The sequence below is a fragment of the Diorhabda carinulata genome, chromosome X (assembly GCF_026250575.1).
Source record: "Diorhabda carinulata isolate Delta chromosome X, icDioCari1.1, whole genome shotgun sequence".
NCBI lineage: Eukaryota > Metazoa > Arthropoda > Insecta > Coleoptera > Chrysomelidae > Diorhabda > Diorhabda carinulata.
This window is the reverse complement of record NC_079472.1, coordinates 44,003,566-44,021,200: the sequence shown is the minus strand read 5'-3', so window position 1 is coordinate 44,021,200 and position 17,635 is coordinate 44,003,566. Positions and strand designations below refer to the sequence as shown.

The following is a 17,635-nucleotide window of genomic DNA, read 5'->3' as shown; positions in this document are numbered from 1 at the left end:
CTTCTAACTCATAAAATTTTGCATTTCTGGCTCCTGAAGGTCGTAGACTTCCCTTTCCATAATTCCTCACAAATTTTCTATTGGATTGAGATCCGGACTTATGGCTGGCCAATAGAAAATGATATCCTTAAACTAGAGAGCGTGCACTATATGCTATGAATCGGCGTGTTATAAATAATAAACGCCAATAAGAACTCTTCCAAAAACAATTAAATACATAACTGCAATCATTTTACCAGAATTAAATGCGATTTGTGATTTCCCCTCTTCATAAAAAGCACATCAATACTTCGACACCCCAATGCAACCTTATTGACGTTTTTTTTCTTTTCTAAGATCATGCAAGTAATAATTCAAATCATCTGGACTATCAATGTTGAATTTTTTTTCGCTGAAAATAACACTTGACCGTTTTTAGTTATTTTGCAAATGATTTCCAGCGAAATTCTGTCGTCATTGCAAGTGGTGTTTTTTAAGGAGGGGTTTTCGCATTTTCTCACAGAATTTTGAGATTCATGATCCATAATCACTGACCTGACCAAGCTATCTAGGTAGCTGAACCTAGATTAAATCGCCTCACAAGCCGTGCGGAACATGCTCCTGTTTTTAAGATTTCTATCGAAACCGCCCGCTTCGAAATTTTGGAGATCTTCCACTTCTTTTATTTTTCTAATGATCGTCTGCTTCGTGATTCAAGTTTTTGATCACTCCTAAAGTGCGGTGTAGCTGATGAACAATTTGTTTTTGGGTTAACTCATAATTTTAGCTGCTCAATTTCTGTGAGTTAAGTTTCATGCCGCATAAATTTAAAAAATAAACTAATTCACACGAAAACTGAAGTGGTAATAATCCTTTGATAAACTTGAAAATAGAAAATAAATATTGAGTTCATACCTACTCATTCAAATGTCAAACATGGTTTGTTTATAAAAATCTGTGGACTGTAAGTTATCAAACAAATAAAGCTTCTTGACAATTACATGTAAACAGATATTTAAACAGTATTGTGCAATTAATTTTTTTATTTCATAAATACTTTGATTTTATAAGCTGAGTTTACATTTTTTCATATGATGGTACTTGATTTGTTTAGAGTTAATTTTACTTTGAGACCAATTTATTTAACCGAACTAATGAAGAATGTTGAAACATTCATTTTTGTGGTGTTATTTATATTGAGGTACGCTCTAAATATGTTGAGCACGATTTATTATTTATCTCGTTCTTAATATTTGAGAATAGTTGCGTTACAACTAAAAAAAAGGAGACCACCTAAAAGACTGTAACTAAGTGATCAGCCTAAGAAAGTGATCAACATAAGGAAGTGGTCAACTTGAGGAATTTTTAGAAAATTCAGTTTAGTACAGTATTAGTAGGAATAAATTAGTATACTAAGATACAACACAAACTTAAATTATTGTAACAAATCAACATGTAATTCCAGCTTCTGCTTGAATTTGATTTTATGACTATCTATTTACAATTACACTCTTTCCATACCTTCTTGGTTGTTTTCAAATGACGCGCAACTTGGATATAAACAATGAATGCAATACATGGGGGCGAGTTTTGCTGAGATAAGCGGAATGACATAAATTTCTGGAAAGCAGGTGGAGGACAAACGGGGAGTAGCAAATTCAAGAAAGCATCAGTGGTCAAGTTACAGAGATCCGAAGTTACTAAAAAGTTGTCAACATACTTATGGAATTGGTCAACATAGAAAGGTGGTCAACATTGGAGGTTTTACTGTAGTAAATATTTGTAGAAGATTGTTTGGATAAAGTAGAACAACAATTTCAAATTTCACCTCCATCAATATCCCTAATATTATACATTAAATAATACATTTTCTCATAAAAAATTCCCTTTACAACAGATCGTGGAATATGTCTTTTGTGGATAAAACTACCAAGTACACTATCTCATCGGCAGTGTTGCCAACCCCAGCATAGAGTCAAACTGTAGATATGCTTAAAAAACTGTATATATCAAACTAAAAAAATAGTAGATCTACATTTCTATTTTTATATTATATTTTGTATAATTAAGTGAATACATTATAGGGAAGGCATTAAAACAAGAAAAAACATGTAATTATCAAAGTTTGAAATCAAATTGACAGCCAAAGTCAATGATCTTAAAGTTGCAATTTCTCCAGTACCTACATTTTAGATAGTATTACTAGCAACTATTTCATTTTCAATTTGTAAGTCTTCTTGATTTCCCGTTTCATCTTTACTTTTGTTGAAATCCTCCATATTTTTATTGGGTTTTTTAATTTGTCACATTGAACTCGAAACATTTCATAACATTAATGCTTGAAAACAACCGTTCTACTGCAGCGATACTGTTTTGCAAACATTGAAGCTTTCTGGTTAAAGTCGATAATAGTGGAACCATTCCAGATCCGTCACTTTGTTTTTAATTTGGAAATATGCCACCAAAATTCTTCTACACTAGACATATTATTCTCATGAGAATTCAAACTGGTATTGCGAAAAGTAGTTCTCCATTTTGTTATATTTTCTGGACAAATACCTGAGAAATAATATGACCTAAAATAACTTGTGGGTTCAACATCTTTAGTGCCTGACTTTCTTTATCATAGAAAGGGAACCTTTCTTTGATTTGTGCTACTGTCTTAATGTAAAACTCTTTACATTTCCCGTAAAAACTTGTCAGTTTGTCTTCTCTAACCAACTCCTACTAAGTGTGGCTTTCCAGTCGACTCATGTGGTACCATTCCTCCAGCATATGTTTCTTTGGCATTAAAATATCCTAGATTGTGGTTATCTCTTTTTCTAATAGTTCTAAATAAGCCGGTTGGATAAAGCATTCTAAAAATGTCGCATAAACTGTGTAGATTTGATCATATAATGAGTAATAGGTTTTTTTCTATTAAAATCTGTGAATATTGGTAAAACCAATCGTAATAATTCAAAGTATCATTCATTTGAAAAGTTTTATAATCACTGAAGGCGTCAGGTGATTTGGATGTGATTGAAAACTTCGCGGCAAAAATCTTTAAGACCCCGTGTATGGAATCTTTCTTACTAAAATATTCGATAGTTTTTTGGTATAAAACTTCTGTTTAGCCGTCGGTGATCGGTATTAAAGTTAGAAATCTTCTACTTCATAATTTGTGTTGACTAACCTCGCTATTGGAATGTAATGTGTGGTCAGTACTGCTGTATGGAGCGGAAACTTGAAAGCTCAAATGATCGAAAAACTTGAGGCATTTGAGATGTGACAGAATCACCAACAACGAAGTACTAAGACGCATTAGTCGCAAAAGAGAGCTGTTCACAATTATTAAGATAAAACTAAATCTTACATAGGACACATCTTACGCAACGACAAATACCTACTGCTACAGAACATAATGCAGGGCAGGGTAGAGGGAAAGAAAGGCATCGGCAGAAAGAAGAAATCCTGGATCCGTAACATAAGAGAATGGATAAATCTCAGCATCAGAGAATTATTTCATGTGGCGAGGGACAGAGACGTATTTAAAAACGTGGTCGTCAATCTTCAATAAGTCATGAGAAGAAGAACCTCGCTATTAAAGCTAAATCATCAAGTTGTCTTCAGCGGTTTGTCCTGTCACATTTACAACAGTAGCTGTTGCTTTTGTTTGACTCATAGACATATATTCAGCAGTTTCTTTAATCTTGGCATACCGATTTTAATAAATTTGTCAAATGTGAAGCAACAAGTTTATGTCCCGCAATGAAACTAGTTTAATTTCACCAGCTTTTGCCATTTTTTGTGGTTTTTTGTTGTTGTTGCTTTGGTGGGTTATATGTCGCATTTACAGTAACATGCAGAGCAGTAAAAATATGTGTTACCTTTTTTACTTTTTTCATTCACTAAATTTCTCGTCATTGAGCCAAGAGACAATAAATATCTGTTCACATCTCACAACTTTCTTTTTTCTTGGGGAATTATCAAAATATGACTCACTGTCACTACTGCAAGTATAATACATATTCGTTATTTTTGCTCAACTTACAACGTTAATCAACAAAAAATAATCTAATCAGTCTAATGACAAAATGCATGGACAAGTCAATTACATATATTTCGAATTGATAAAACATTCACGGGAATTTCCGATTAAGTACAAAAATGAACAATAGAATGTCGTTAAAATAGACATCGACCGAAACAATCTACCATTGACGCCATCTTTAAAGCAGATAAATATATAAGTTACAAAGTAATAAAATGAATGACGCTTGCATTTTGCAAAAAAAAACTAGCTTTCGAGGCATTAACTATCAACTGAAAAAATTTTTTAAAAACTGTAGGGTTGGCCACATGAGCAGTGCTCATTGGTGGTATGAAAATGTGTACGTATCATGTAGAATGCACCTCCTTTAACTTTTAGAATAGTGATATCTTGGAATAAGTGAATGTAACGAACACTTTTGTAGATAATTTTATGATCGATCTATAGTTTTTATCTGTTCATATTTTCGATAAAACTTACCGTTTTCCAGAAAAAATTAATAAACTTGAAAATTTTGACTTTAACTTTGAATAGTTTGGTTTAGCATACATCTCAATCATTATGTGTTTTCCTTTGGCAGTAAACGCCTGAACTCAATAATATACAAGTTGTAAACATATTATTCAATTGACTGTAGACATAATACATCGGAAGTTCGAATCCCACACTATCATAAATTTGGATTATATCGAAGAATAATGATTACTTGCTTTCTTATGAATTGGAACATTTACAAACTATCATAAATTTTTTATCATATAATTTTTCATGAGTACTCTTTATTAAATAGACTAAGTCCATTGTTGTCATAACTGTTCCGGCAAAAATACGGCTTTTTTATAATCTCATAGCTAGTCAAGGATCTACGTTAATGAAAAAAATTCTTGCATTTGAGCTTTTGCGCGCAATTTTTGCCGTAAGTGGTATAAACACCCGTCCGTCCTTTCTAAGTATAACCATTTTTTTAAAAAATCTATATAATTTTTGTTTTTCATTCTTTCTCATTTTATTCTAGCTGAAAAAAGAATTTTATATATGTTTTGATAGCGGTATAGTAAAAAACATTGTTAATTGTAGATTGGCAGCTCAACATAATGGGGTTTCCTTCTGGTAACGATTTTTAGCCTTTGTTTAGATCAAAATTGTACTTACTATATAGTGAAGAATGTGTGGTTCTAGTAGCTCAAACATTATTATTGTCTCCTCTAATCTGATTAAAGCATGATTAAAAAGGTCTCGTTCAGAATATCCTAGGATTGGAGAGTCTATATACAGACATCTTAAGATTAATTTTTCTGAAATTGGTTCTTTCCATTTTCGCCAGGGAAGATTCTGATAATTCCGAACAAAAAATTTTCTCTGTTAACTATTTATTATTAGATCATAGTTTCGGCTAGGAACATTTTGAAAAACAATTCCCTTGAGTATCAAAATAGTTCGCTAATTTGCAATGTTTATTCGATAAACTATTTTGTGGATTAGCTAATTCGACCTGGAATGATATCTAGATCATACGTTCTTAATTTATTTACACACTACACAATACACTTAACTCATAATAATTTACTTATAAATATCACTCAAACAATTTCTGCGATCACTTTTAATTCGTTCTTTTCACTTCGACTATTTATTCAAAACTAACTGTCCTACCTACATTACGTACTTATATACCTATTCCAAAAAAATTCTCTAGATTTAGAACAAAAAGAAAGAAAACAAATAAATAAATAGACCTTCCAGGAAATTATTCAAAAGAAATAATGTAAATGAACCGCTTATTATAAAAAATTGTTTACATTCAAACATCAAACGAATCCGGACTCATTTTACGAACTTGTTCGTAACAATAATATTGATTCAATTTTGAAAACATTCAAGTTAGTTGGAAAATTCAATAGGAATAAATTCCTCAAATTGTTTAGGTCGTAAAATATTTTTTTTAGATTTTTCAAATTACTTCAAGTCATTTAAACATTTTTTTATTGATATACACGCTTTCTAGGCGGTGAGCGGAGGGCTATTTTTAACGTTAAATTAAAATTATTAGTAATAGAAATGCAATTCCAAGAATCCGGAATTTTTTTGGTAAATTTTATCCTTTTTAAGAATCTGTTTTTAAAAATATATATATTTCAGTAGCCATAACCTAAAAAAACAATATTTTTGAAGAGGTTTAATTGTTTATAATGTTTTATGTAGTATATCGAATTAATATCGATTTGAACTTGTATACTAGACTAGTAGCCTAAAACCCGCTGAAAAATAGTTATTGCAATATTCCAATATACTAGAACACTTGCGATAGCCTTTCAATACTATTAAAAATATTTATAATTGATAATTGAATGATAAAAACGAAAAATAGGGCACTCACCTAAAACAGCTGATTGAATTCAATAGGACCGCCAGAGGAAAAGCAGAGAGAAGTTAATCATTAAAACGTTGTTAGATTGATGCTCATTGTGTAGCATTTTGTTTTCTAGTCATCATTCAAAATTTTATTTTCATTTTATTTTGAAATGCAAAATTCTACAATAGTGAAAAATGCATTCTGTCTAATATGCCATATCTAATAGCTCTGCTCTTAGTAACAAGTAAATTCTTCAAGAATTTACTTATTACTAAGAGCTGAGCTATTTGTTTAAAAAATTGAAGACCACCCTTAAAATATGTAAATAAACTGCTCAATTACTCTGATTTATTGACAGGAGTGGCATAAGAAAATGTCGAATAATTTTTGTCTAATAATAATCGCTTCAAAAAATATTGAACTATAGAATAATAAATACAAAATTTTAGACACATCATTTAATGGTATTTTTTATCCATCACCATGGCTCCTATGCATTTAACATCTTCTCTTTTTGTTGAGAACGATATGTTTATTACGTAGTGTATCTATCCAATTTGGAGGACCAAAAATAAAATCTTATCCTCTTACAATAAAGAAATTGGCAAAGATTTCATTCTTATTTTTCAATATACTCGTAGTTTCCATAGCGGTTAACTTGTATATATATATATATATATATATATATATATATATATATATATATATATATAATATAATTACATTAATAATTACTAACTTCGGGCATTTTGAAGGCAATTTCCATTACTTTTTTCACGAACCCACGTATTTCTGGAATATTTCCTTATTTTTAAGAGATTAAAAAATGGTGCGTAGTGGTTGGGGATCGAAAATTTTTTCGAGAATGTCAGGACCATTTGAACCATTACTTGGCGAATCTAGGATTGAGTGCGTTTGGATGAGGTAAAGGGACTCCCCCCCGGTCTTTTTCTTTTATTGCTTCACATAATTTTGGAACTAATACATAATACTAATACTAACACATAATAAGCGTCTGTAATTATGATTTCCATTTGCAAGTAATTTACTGAAGTTAACCTTTATATTGCAACTTTGACCCTTTGATTTAACGTAATTGAGTGAATCGCTTTTCTATAACTAAGTTATAATTGCGAGTATTTTTTGCTAAAACGTAGATCACACCTTACAAACCCGTTTTCATAAGATTGGCGAGTCCATTGTTCAACATCGAATCCTTCAACATTTAATATTGTAACGGAGCTGGATTACCTTTATCATCTGCCTGTATGATGACGTAACTATAGAAAATTCTGCGGAGTCCTTGATTGTTCTAAAATATTCTGAGGACAATTCTAGCGATTTAAGTAGACAGTGGGAAATTTAGAAAAATGTCAAAATTAGGAAATAAATAAGTGAAACCCCGTTGTGTTACAATATTTTCAATAATAACAAAACATTACAATGTTTTATTACGTTGAATAAAATAGGTACCATTATTTTTTATGGTGTTATTCATAATGTTCATTAGCTATTTCTAGCACGCTCTGTTAATTCTAGCTGTATTTTTGCCTCTCTTTGTAAAGATATATTGATCAGTTGGATCAATCGAGTATAATAGTACACTGCCACAATGCAAATTGTACATATTGTTTCTTTTTGGTTTTAATTGGTTTTTCTGTTTTACTCAACGCATTCTAAACTACAATAACTACAAAATAAGAATCTTTCAGATCGATATTCATTTTCAAATTATATGTCAACAATAAGTTGATTGTTTTAACATCACTTACTTTTGAATGGATCTTTTCGAAACTGAAAAAAATGCTGTCGATTTATCTTTCCAACCGACAATATCACTTTTTATCTTCCAGGAGTTCGATTTTTAAAGGAAGATGTTAGTCGACAATTTTTTAGATTCATTGGATTGACACGTAATTTATGAAATTCCAACAAAAAAAATTTAATCAAGTGAAAATTCAGTTCATTTCTTCAAATTTTACTGGCAAATTTCCTGGTTCGGAGAATGTCCGCTAGAAAGCGTCAGCTATAACTTTATAGCTTATGCTTGGACTGGAGTTACTAAAAAAAAAATGAAAATTCAATTTATGTTTTCAAATTTCACTCGAAAATTTCTAGGTTCGGGCAAGTAGTTCAAAAATTTGGTTCAATGTACCTTTAGTTTAGGATACCGAGTACATATTAGTTCTTAAGCCTGGTACATAAATACTTCTGGGATAATTCAACAAATGACTAAATCTTAGTGGAATATACAATTCTTCACTTTTGATTTATGTACATTTAGCGTATTATTCATCCATCAACATATTTTCCCCTATTCCATTTCTTTTATCTTCATAGTTCTATTTTCTCTCTATCTTTGAAGGTCAACTGTGACACCAGATGATAAGATATCTTTTTAAAGAAAAAATTTCAAAATTATATTATATTGGTATAATTTTAGATTAACTTGAACTGCAGGAAATTGGGTCGACAACTCATCGTGATCAGAGAGGTTTGATCGTGAAACCATGGGTCTCAAGAAGGAAAAATCTAAGAGCTTCCTCAATGTTTCTAAGAAAATTAGAAAAAGATTCTCGCTTATCAAAAAAGTTATCTCATTTATAAAAAAGAGATAAGTTTCTAAACAGTTGTTAGTGTATCAACTTGTTTTATCGTTAATTTTTAGTCTACACTTTGGATAAAACAAAAATTGAAAGCCGTAGACACTTACTAGTATAGATGATTACTGCTTTTAATATAATTAGAAGAAGATCCTGATAATTACTTGAAAAAGTTAATCCATTTATTGAAAACAAATAAGAGTACCGAGAACAAATTCTGTCTTAAAAGTTGGTAGGGTATTTGTTTCTTTGTAGGCCATAGACACTTGTCACTAAAAATAATTACTTGAAGAACAGAAAATATGGAAGCCTTGACAACTTCAAAGAATACTTTATAGAACAAATTCTTTATTAAAAAGTTGGTAGTGTATTTGTTTCATTGTTAGTGTGCACCTTCTATGCAACAAAAATTGAATGCCATAAGCACTTTCCCTATAAATGATAACTCAAGAGAAGAAAATCTGGAATCTTCGTTAACGCTTTTAAGAGAATTAGATGAAGATACTGAAGAATAGAGCTTCTAGAACAAGTTAATTCGTTTATTAGAAACAAATAAGAGTTCCGAGAACATATTTATTCTTAAAAAGTTGGTAGTGTATTTGTTTCATTGTTAGTGTGCTCCTGGTAAGCAACCAAAAAGGCCATAGACACTTTTCACTATAAACGATTACTCTTAAAAGCACTTGTTATTTGGACCAAATTTAGTATCAAAATTATATCAGATTGATTTAGATTTATCTATAGATTTAGCCTCTTTAAGAGGCTTATTGTGTCGGTTAAATTTGCACCAGTATTTGAGGAAGTTTCGATAGTTCGAAAGGAAGTTCTAAAAATGAGTATTGAAATTTTTTAGTACTTTACTATATTAGTGGGCCAAAGGACGTTGTCAAAAACTCGATACATGTTTTAAACAGCTTGACTTCGAGTAAATCAAAATAAATGCATCTTACATGTTGGTTGATTTGATTCAAGACCCTTACCATTGAACCGTGGTTCCCAGTAACCACAACTAATCCTTTTTTTTTTTCTGTTACTTATTTCGTTTTATCCACAATAAAAGAAAACAACGACAAAATCACGAATCCGTAATAAGTTTAGATTTACTACAGAAGACGAAAAAGTTGAATTGAAAAAAAATTGTCAAATCAATCAGCTGATACGATTCAACATTTAGTTGCTTGTAAGATGAAAATTTTTCTCACTAAAATCACAACTTACAGGGAGTAGAAATGACACCAAACTTGCAATTTCGAGTTATGAATCGATCATGTGCGCATTTTTTAATGTTAAGGGGCCTTAATAGTTTTTCTTTAAAGTCCAAATTTCCAAACTCAAATAATAATAAGTTGTTCATTGCTATTGTCTTTTCACATTAAATATTATTTCTAGAATTTCCGTTTAGAAAGTACGTCTTTGAGTAAACAGGAAAAACTGATTTAATGTATGTACTGAGTACTAAATTTGAGGTATGAGAGATTTTAAATCTGTTGGGTTGACTGTATCTCAGTCGATTCACATATTCTATATTGTACCTAGCGCATAATTTGCATAAATAAAATAAATTATATGAATAAATTTCCTTTTATTTACCCTAAATTTTCATATTAAATTAAAAGTTCCAAGTTTTGTTTATAGGATTATGGGATTTCTAACATCTACGTCTTATCATACTAGCGGATTGCGAGCATCTTCAAAGCGAAGCGAGCGCGCAACAATCACGCCGCGCACTCGCAGTGACTTCGCTGTGGACGCACAACGAGATCGCTGCAAATAGCAGCGTGGACTCCATTTTGTACTTTCGTGTACAAATGTACTACGAGAACGTAGATGCTCACTCGTATCATCATTGGAAGAATCGTATATTGATATAGTTGAGTTATTTATAAGTGAAATTCAAAATCGTTTCGTGATATGCGACCAAAAAAGTGATGAAAGTGAACTCGAATACAACTTTGCGTTGTCTCTGGTTGAAGATTTTAAATCAATTCATCCAGATCAGAAAATGGATGCAAAAATGGAGATCATGAGAGTTGAAAAAATACATATGCCTAACAGCTATGCTCCAAACAATCCAAGATATTTTACAAGTCTAGAGCCACTCCGGAATAATTCATTGCAGCCAATTAATTCTTTACCAAGTGTTTATGACGAGATTAGTAACGCTGAAGATACAATTTATTAAGCAACTAAGCAATTAAGCATAAATAAGCAACTTTTAATTAAGCCATTAATAATAATAATGAAGTATAATTACTACTAACATCTCCTGTGTACTTATTTAATGTTGAAATAATTAGGTCCTCTACAAAAATCATTTTCTTTTAAGATATTATATTTTCAATATAGTTTTTTTAAGTAACATTTGATGAACATATTTTTACACTTGAAAAAGGTTTTATTTTATTATTTCAGAGAAGTATAGTTTAAAATATTCGAACTACGAGTCATAAAACCAGGTACAATTCAAGCATTTTATAGACTGCATAAATACAAAATGTCACACGATATAAAAAGGACAACTGTAGTAATATAGTCGTAAGCAGGCAGTTATCTCTGTGTTGGGACACACTTCCGTAAACTCATTTCATTAATTCTAATATAATATACCGTCACTTTTATCCATAATTTTAACATTTAATGTTAAAAACATAGTAAATAAGAGACTTTCTACAGGTGTCATTGAAATTTTAAATGTGTGTCTTCATGTCTTAAATGTCTTAAATAAACTATTTCAGAAGCAACAATTCATAAAATGTAGATCTTGAAATTCACAGGTAGGAAGTACGAATTTTTTTTGATTATTTTTTATTCGTTTGCAAAACAACACAAAGTAGTCGCTCTCTTCGATTAATTAATAATGGGTCCACCCAAATTCGTCGATGCTTTCGTTTTCTTTTCCGGCATCTTGGAAATAAAAAAGTGAATTAGTGCACTGTGGAGAATATGAATCTTATGTGATTTAAATTGGCCCGATTTTATCCACCTAATCATGTCTTAAAAACACTGGTTAGAGTTAAAAGTTTGTATAATTGTAAAACTAATGATAATACAATAAATAATTTGCTAAATGGTTTTCGAAATTTTGGCCCGATTGAGCAGGTATCAAATATAGAGAGACCAACATAGTAGATTGAGGATATACCGATACGATTAGGATTTATGGCAATCCAACTAACAATGAGCAATAGTAGGGAAACATAAACTGATACGCCTTATTAGAATACCGAACGATAGTCCATTTCAGAAAGGTATAGAGTAATAGAGTGGGGAATTCCGTCCAGTTCGGTTATGTAGGGATTAGGGCTGGGCAATTATCAAAAAATATAATAGATTATATAAAATAATCCTTTTATCGAAAATAATCAATTTTCGATTATTCGAAAATCGAAAATAAAGCTTCAAAAGAACGATTGTGGTTTGATTCCTACAAAAAAACATGATAAAGAGCGAGTATACCACTAGGAACATACAGAAGACATTATGGTTTGATTCCCAATAAAAACAAAACAAATAATGAACCTACAGAAGATATTTGGAAGTAAGATTCTGATATTGAATTATGTTGAAATAATTATTCAGAAAATAAATTTTTTAATCGTTAAATAGATTATTATATCATTTGATTGTTGAAACTATTGTACGAAAAATAGTGTGTATGCCATAGCCGTGAAACTTTTTAACGACCTCAAGATTATCTTGCCTTGGCCGTAAGCGGTCTCGGCGATAACTGTTCTTTCGGTACGTTAAAAAGGCATTTCGCGGCCTAAGCATACAAATAACTATTTCAGTCTTTTACTTTGTAATAAAGCCACTTAAAAACCCTCTTTTAAATTAACATTAAAAGGCAAGAAACATTGTATATTATAAAACCAAATTCTCACAGCATGTTGTCCACAAGCTCCAACTTACACAACAATCTCTTTTGTATATTATTAATTAAAAGTGATAATTTGTCACTAGCTCTTAATGGGCTTGTTTCAAAATCTTTAGTCTTAGATTTAGGCTTGCAACTAAAAGCAAAACAAAAAATTATTATCTTGAAAGATGTTTATTATAAATTTTTAGGAATGTTAACAAACGTCATAGTTAAAAAAACATGATCTCCAGTTAGTGACGCTCTTAGGTCAATTACTATTTGGCCTCCTTTGCTAAATACGCGCTCAGATGGAACACTGGAAGCTTGAATACAGAGAAACTTTTTTATACATTGGGAAAGAAAAGTAAATACATGTGCGTTATATTTCCACCATATCAGTGCCATATCAGTGGATCTTCTTCAACATCAATGACTGATATATTCATATATTATTCGATATCATTTTTGATTTTTACATTTAAACTCACAGCATTACTACCTTCAACAATTTTCATACATTTAAAAATTGATGAAAGTCCGCTTTTCTTTTATCCTGATGACGCAGCTCTATTCTCAAAAACTGGAATTATTTCTAATTCGCTCCTAAGTTGTAATATTATATCTTCAATTATCTGGTTTTCTGCAGATCTAAAAAAGGATCTTGATTAAATTTAAAAGAGACCACCATCGCGTTTTAGAAAAGGAGGGAATTTTTGTTTCCTTAGTGTTGTATTTTTTCTGAATTATTTTTTAACCTCTAACAGCTTTCCAACTATGTGCAAAAATATTCTAAATTTTTTTAATTTTACCTATACTGTCGCTTACTTTTGCATTTTCAAAACATTTATTTACTGCAATATTAATTACATGTCCATAACAACATTTTCGTCTACAAAATGGCATGTAATGGCGATATAGGACCGGAAGTCCAGCAATCGGTGGTACAAGATATAAATTTGGCTTGTTTTAAAATGGCTTCAATAACTCGGCGCGTTTCATTGTACAAATTAGGAATTAACTTTTGTGACAATGTGTTTCTGTTGGGTAATTTATAGCTTCCATTTAAAACTTGTACAAACCGTCTTTTTCTACTATATTATAAGGCATTATTTCTGTATTGATGTGTTTGGACTAAAAATGGCGGAAATAGATTTCGAAAATTTTCAATCAAAACAAAGTGACAATCGACCTCAACTGGTCTCAATGGATGTAAATCGACGATATCTGACCAAGTTAGATGCAAATTTTCCAAATATATAAGAATTGATGTGTTTGGACTAAAAATGGAGGAAATAGATTTCGAAAATTTTCAATCAAAACAAAGTGACAATCGACGTCAACTAGTTTCAATGGATGTAAATCGACGATATCTGACCAAGTTAGATGCAAATTCACCAAATATATAAGAATAGATGTTTTTGGACTAAAAATGGCGGAAATAGATTTCGAAAATTTTCAATCAAAACAAAGTGACAGTTGACCTTAACTGGTCTCAATGGATGTAAATTGACGATATCTGACCAAGTTAGATGCAAATTCACCAAATATATAAGAATAGATGTTTCTGGACTAAAAATGGCGAAAATAGATTTCGAAAAAATTCAATCAAAACAAAGTGACAATCGACGTCAACTAGTTTCAATGGATGTAAATCGACGATATCAGAGCAAGTTAGATGCAAATTCACCAAATATATAAGTATTGATGTGTTTGGACTAAAAATGGCGGAAATAGATTTCGAAAATTTTCAATCAAAACAAAGTGACAATCGACCTCAACTGGTCTCAATGGATGTAAATCGACGATATCTGACCAAGTTAGATGCAAATTCACCAAATATATAAGAATAGATGTTTTTGGACTAAAAATGGCGGAAATAGATTTCGAAAATTTTCAATCAAAACAAAGTGACAGTTGACCTTAATTGGTCTCAATGGGTGTAAATCGACGATATCTGACCAAGTTAGAGGCGAATTCACCAAATATATAAGAATAGATGTTTTTGGACTAAAAATGGCGGAAATAGATTTCGAAAATATTCAATCAAAACAAAGTGACAGTTGACTTTAACTGGTCTCAATGGATGTAAATCGACGATATCTGACCAAGTTAGATGCAAATTCACCAAATATATAAGAATAGATGTTTTTGGACTAAAAATGGCGGAAATAGATTTCGAAAATTTTCAATCAAAACAAAGTGACAGTTGACCTTAATTGGTCTCAATGGGTGTAAATCGACGATATCTGACCAAGTTAGAGGCGAATTCACCAAATATATAAGAATAGATGTTTTTGGACTAAAAATGACGAAAATATATTTCGAAAATATTCAATCAAAACAAAGTTACAGTTGACCTTAACTGGTCTCAATGTATGTAAATCGACCATATCAGAGCAAGTTAGATGCAAATTCACCAAATATATGAGAATTGATGTGTTTGGACTAAAAATGGCGGAAATAGATTTCGAAAATTTTCAATCAAAACAAATTGTTAATCGACCTCAACTGCTCTCAATGGTTTTTAATCGACGATATCTGACCAAGTTAGATGCAAATTCACCAAATATATAAGAATTGATGTGTGATATCTTTGATTTTGAATACTTGTTGAATCTCGAAATATACCACACAAACTCAACATATTGTATATGAAAATCTTCCTCTTGATTCAGTTTTTTGATTGGTTCAAATCTTGTGGACTTACGTGTATTAGTTTATGAGTTATTCTCCGAAAAATCTTTGATTTTGTATTCGAGTTGAATCTCTGAAAATTCCACCCAATCTCAACATATGATTCATCAAAATCTCCATTTCAATTCAATCTTTCGATTGGTTTCAATAGTGTGGAAATCCGTCCTTCAGTTTACGAGTTATCCCCCGTTATATCTTTGATTTGTATACCTGTTGAATCTCGAAATAATACACCCAAGCTTAATATATGATATATCAAAATCTTCCTCTTTATTCAGTCTTTCGTTTGGTTCAAATAGTGAGGAAATACCTCCATTAGTTTACGAGTTATTCGCCGATAAATCTTCGATTTTGTATAGCTGTTGAATCTCGAAATATTCCACCCAACCTCACCATATTTCTTATCAAAATCTCCCTCTTGATTCAGATTTTTGATTAGTTCAAATATTGTAGAAATACATGTATTAGTTTACGAAGTATTCTCCGATAAATCTTCGATTTTGAATACGTGTTGGATTTCGAAAAATTCCAGCCAACCTCAAAATCAAAGATCTTTCTTCCAATTCACTATTTCGATGGTTTGAATAGTGTGAAAATCCGTCCTTCAATTTACAAGTTATACCCCGTTATATCTTTGATTTGTATACCTGTTGAATCTCGAAATATTCCACCCAACCTCAACATATGATATACCAAAATCTTCCTCTTGATTAATTCTTTCGATTGGTTCAAATCGTGTGGGAACACGTGTATTAACTTACGAGTTTTTCGCTGGTAAATCTTCGATTTAGTATACCTGTTGAATCTTGAAATATACCACCCAAACTCAACATATTCTATATCAGAGTCTTCCACTTGTTTCAGTTTTTTATTGGTTCAAATCTTGTGGAAATAGGTTTATTAGTTTACGAGTTATTCTCCGATAAATATTTGATTTTGTATTCGTGTTGAATCTCGGAAAATTCCACCCAATCTCAACATATGATTTATCAAAATCTCCCTTCCAATTCAATCTTTCGTTTGGTTTGAATAGTATGGAAATCCGTCCTTCAATTTACGAGTTATCCCCCGTTATATCTTTGATTTTTATACCTGTTGAATCTCGAAATAATACACCCAAGCTTAACATATTCTATATCAAAATCTCCCTCTTGATTCAGATTTTTGATTGGTTCAAATCTTGTGGAAATACATGTATTAGTTTACAAGTTATTCGCCGATAAATCTTCGATTTTGAATACGTGGTGAATCTCGAAAAATTCCAGCCAACCTCAAAATATGATATATCAAAATCTTTCTTCCAATTCACTCTTTCGATTGATTTGAATAGTGTGAAAATCCGTCCTTTAGTTTACGAGTTGTTCTCCGATATATCTTTGATTTTATATACCTGTTGAATCTCGAAATATTCCACCCAACCTCAACATATGATATATCAAAATTTTCCTCTTGATTCATTCTATCGATGGGTTCAAATCTTGTGGACTTACGTGTATTAGTTTACGAGTTATTCGCCGGTAAATCTTCGATTTTGTATACCTGTTGAATTTTGAAATATTCCACCCAACCTCAACATATCCTATATCAAAATCTTCCTCTTGAATAAGTTTTTGATTGCTTCAAATCTTGGGGAAATACGTTTATAGTTTACGAGTTATTCGCTGATAAATCTTTGATTTTATATTTGAGTTGATTCTCGGAAAATTCCACCCAACCTCAACATATGATTTATCAAAATCTCCCTTTCAAATCAATCTTTCGATTGGTTTGAATAGTGTGGAAATCCGTCCTTCAGTTTACTAGTTATCCCCCGTTATATCTTTGATTTGTATACCTGTTGAATCTCGAAATAATACACCCAAGCTTAACATATTTTATATCAAAATTTTCCTCTTGATTCAATTTTTTGATTGGTTTAAATCTTGAGGAAATACGTACATTAATATACGAGTTATTCGCCGATGAATCTTCGATTTTGTATAAGTGTTGAATCTATAAAAATTCCACCCAACCTCAACACATGATATATCAAAATCTTTCTTTTAATTCAATCTTTCGATTGGTTTGAATAGAGTGAAAATCCGTCCTTCAGTTTACGAGTTATTCTCCGATAAATC

At 31.1% G+C, this 17,635-nt stretch overlaps 1 protein-coding gene across 2 annotated transcripts in view; it reads left to right on the top strand.

Annotated features, from left to right (window-relative positions):
• Positions 1–10,543, top strand: part of LOC130901657 (UPF0047 protein YjbQ) — a 42,162-nt gene extending 31,619 nt beyond the window's left edge. Inside the window, exon 3 of one of the 2 annotated variants that reach the window (XM_057813181.1) lies at positions 8,826–10,543. In XM_057813181.1, coding sequence (XP_057669164.1) covers positions 8,826–8,972 — 147 coding nt within the window. In that variant the 3' untranslated portion in view covers positions 8,973–10,543. Of the gene's footprint in view, positions 1–8,808 lie in introns of both variants that reach the window. The other variant, XM_057813182.1, reaches the window with a different exon arrangement.
• The last annotated feature ends 7,092 nt before the right edge of the window (positions 10,544–17,635 follow it).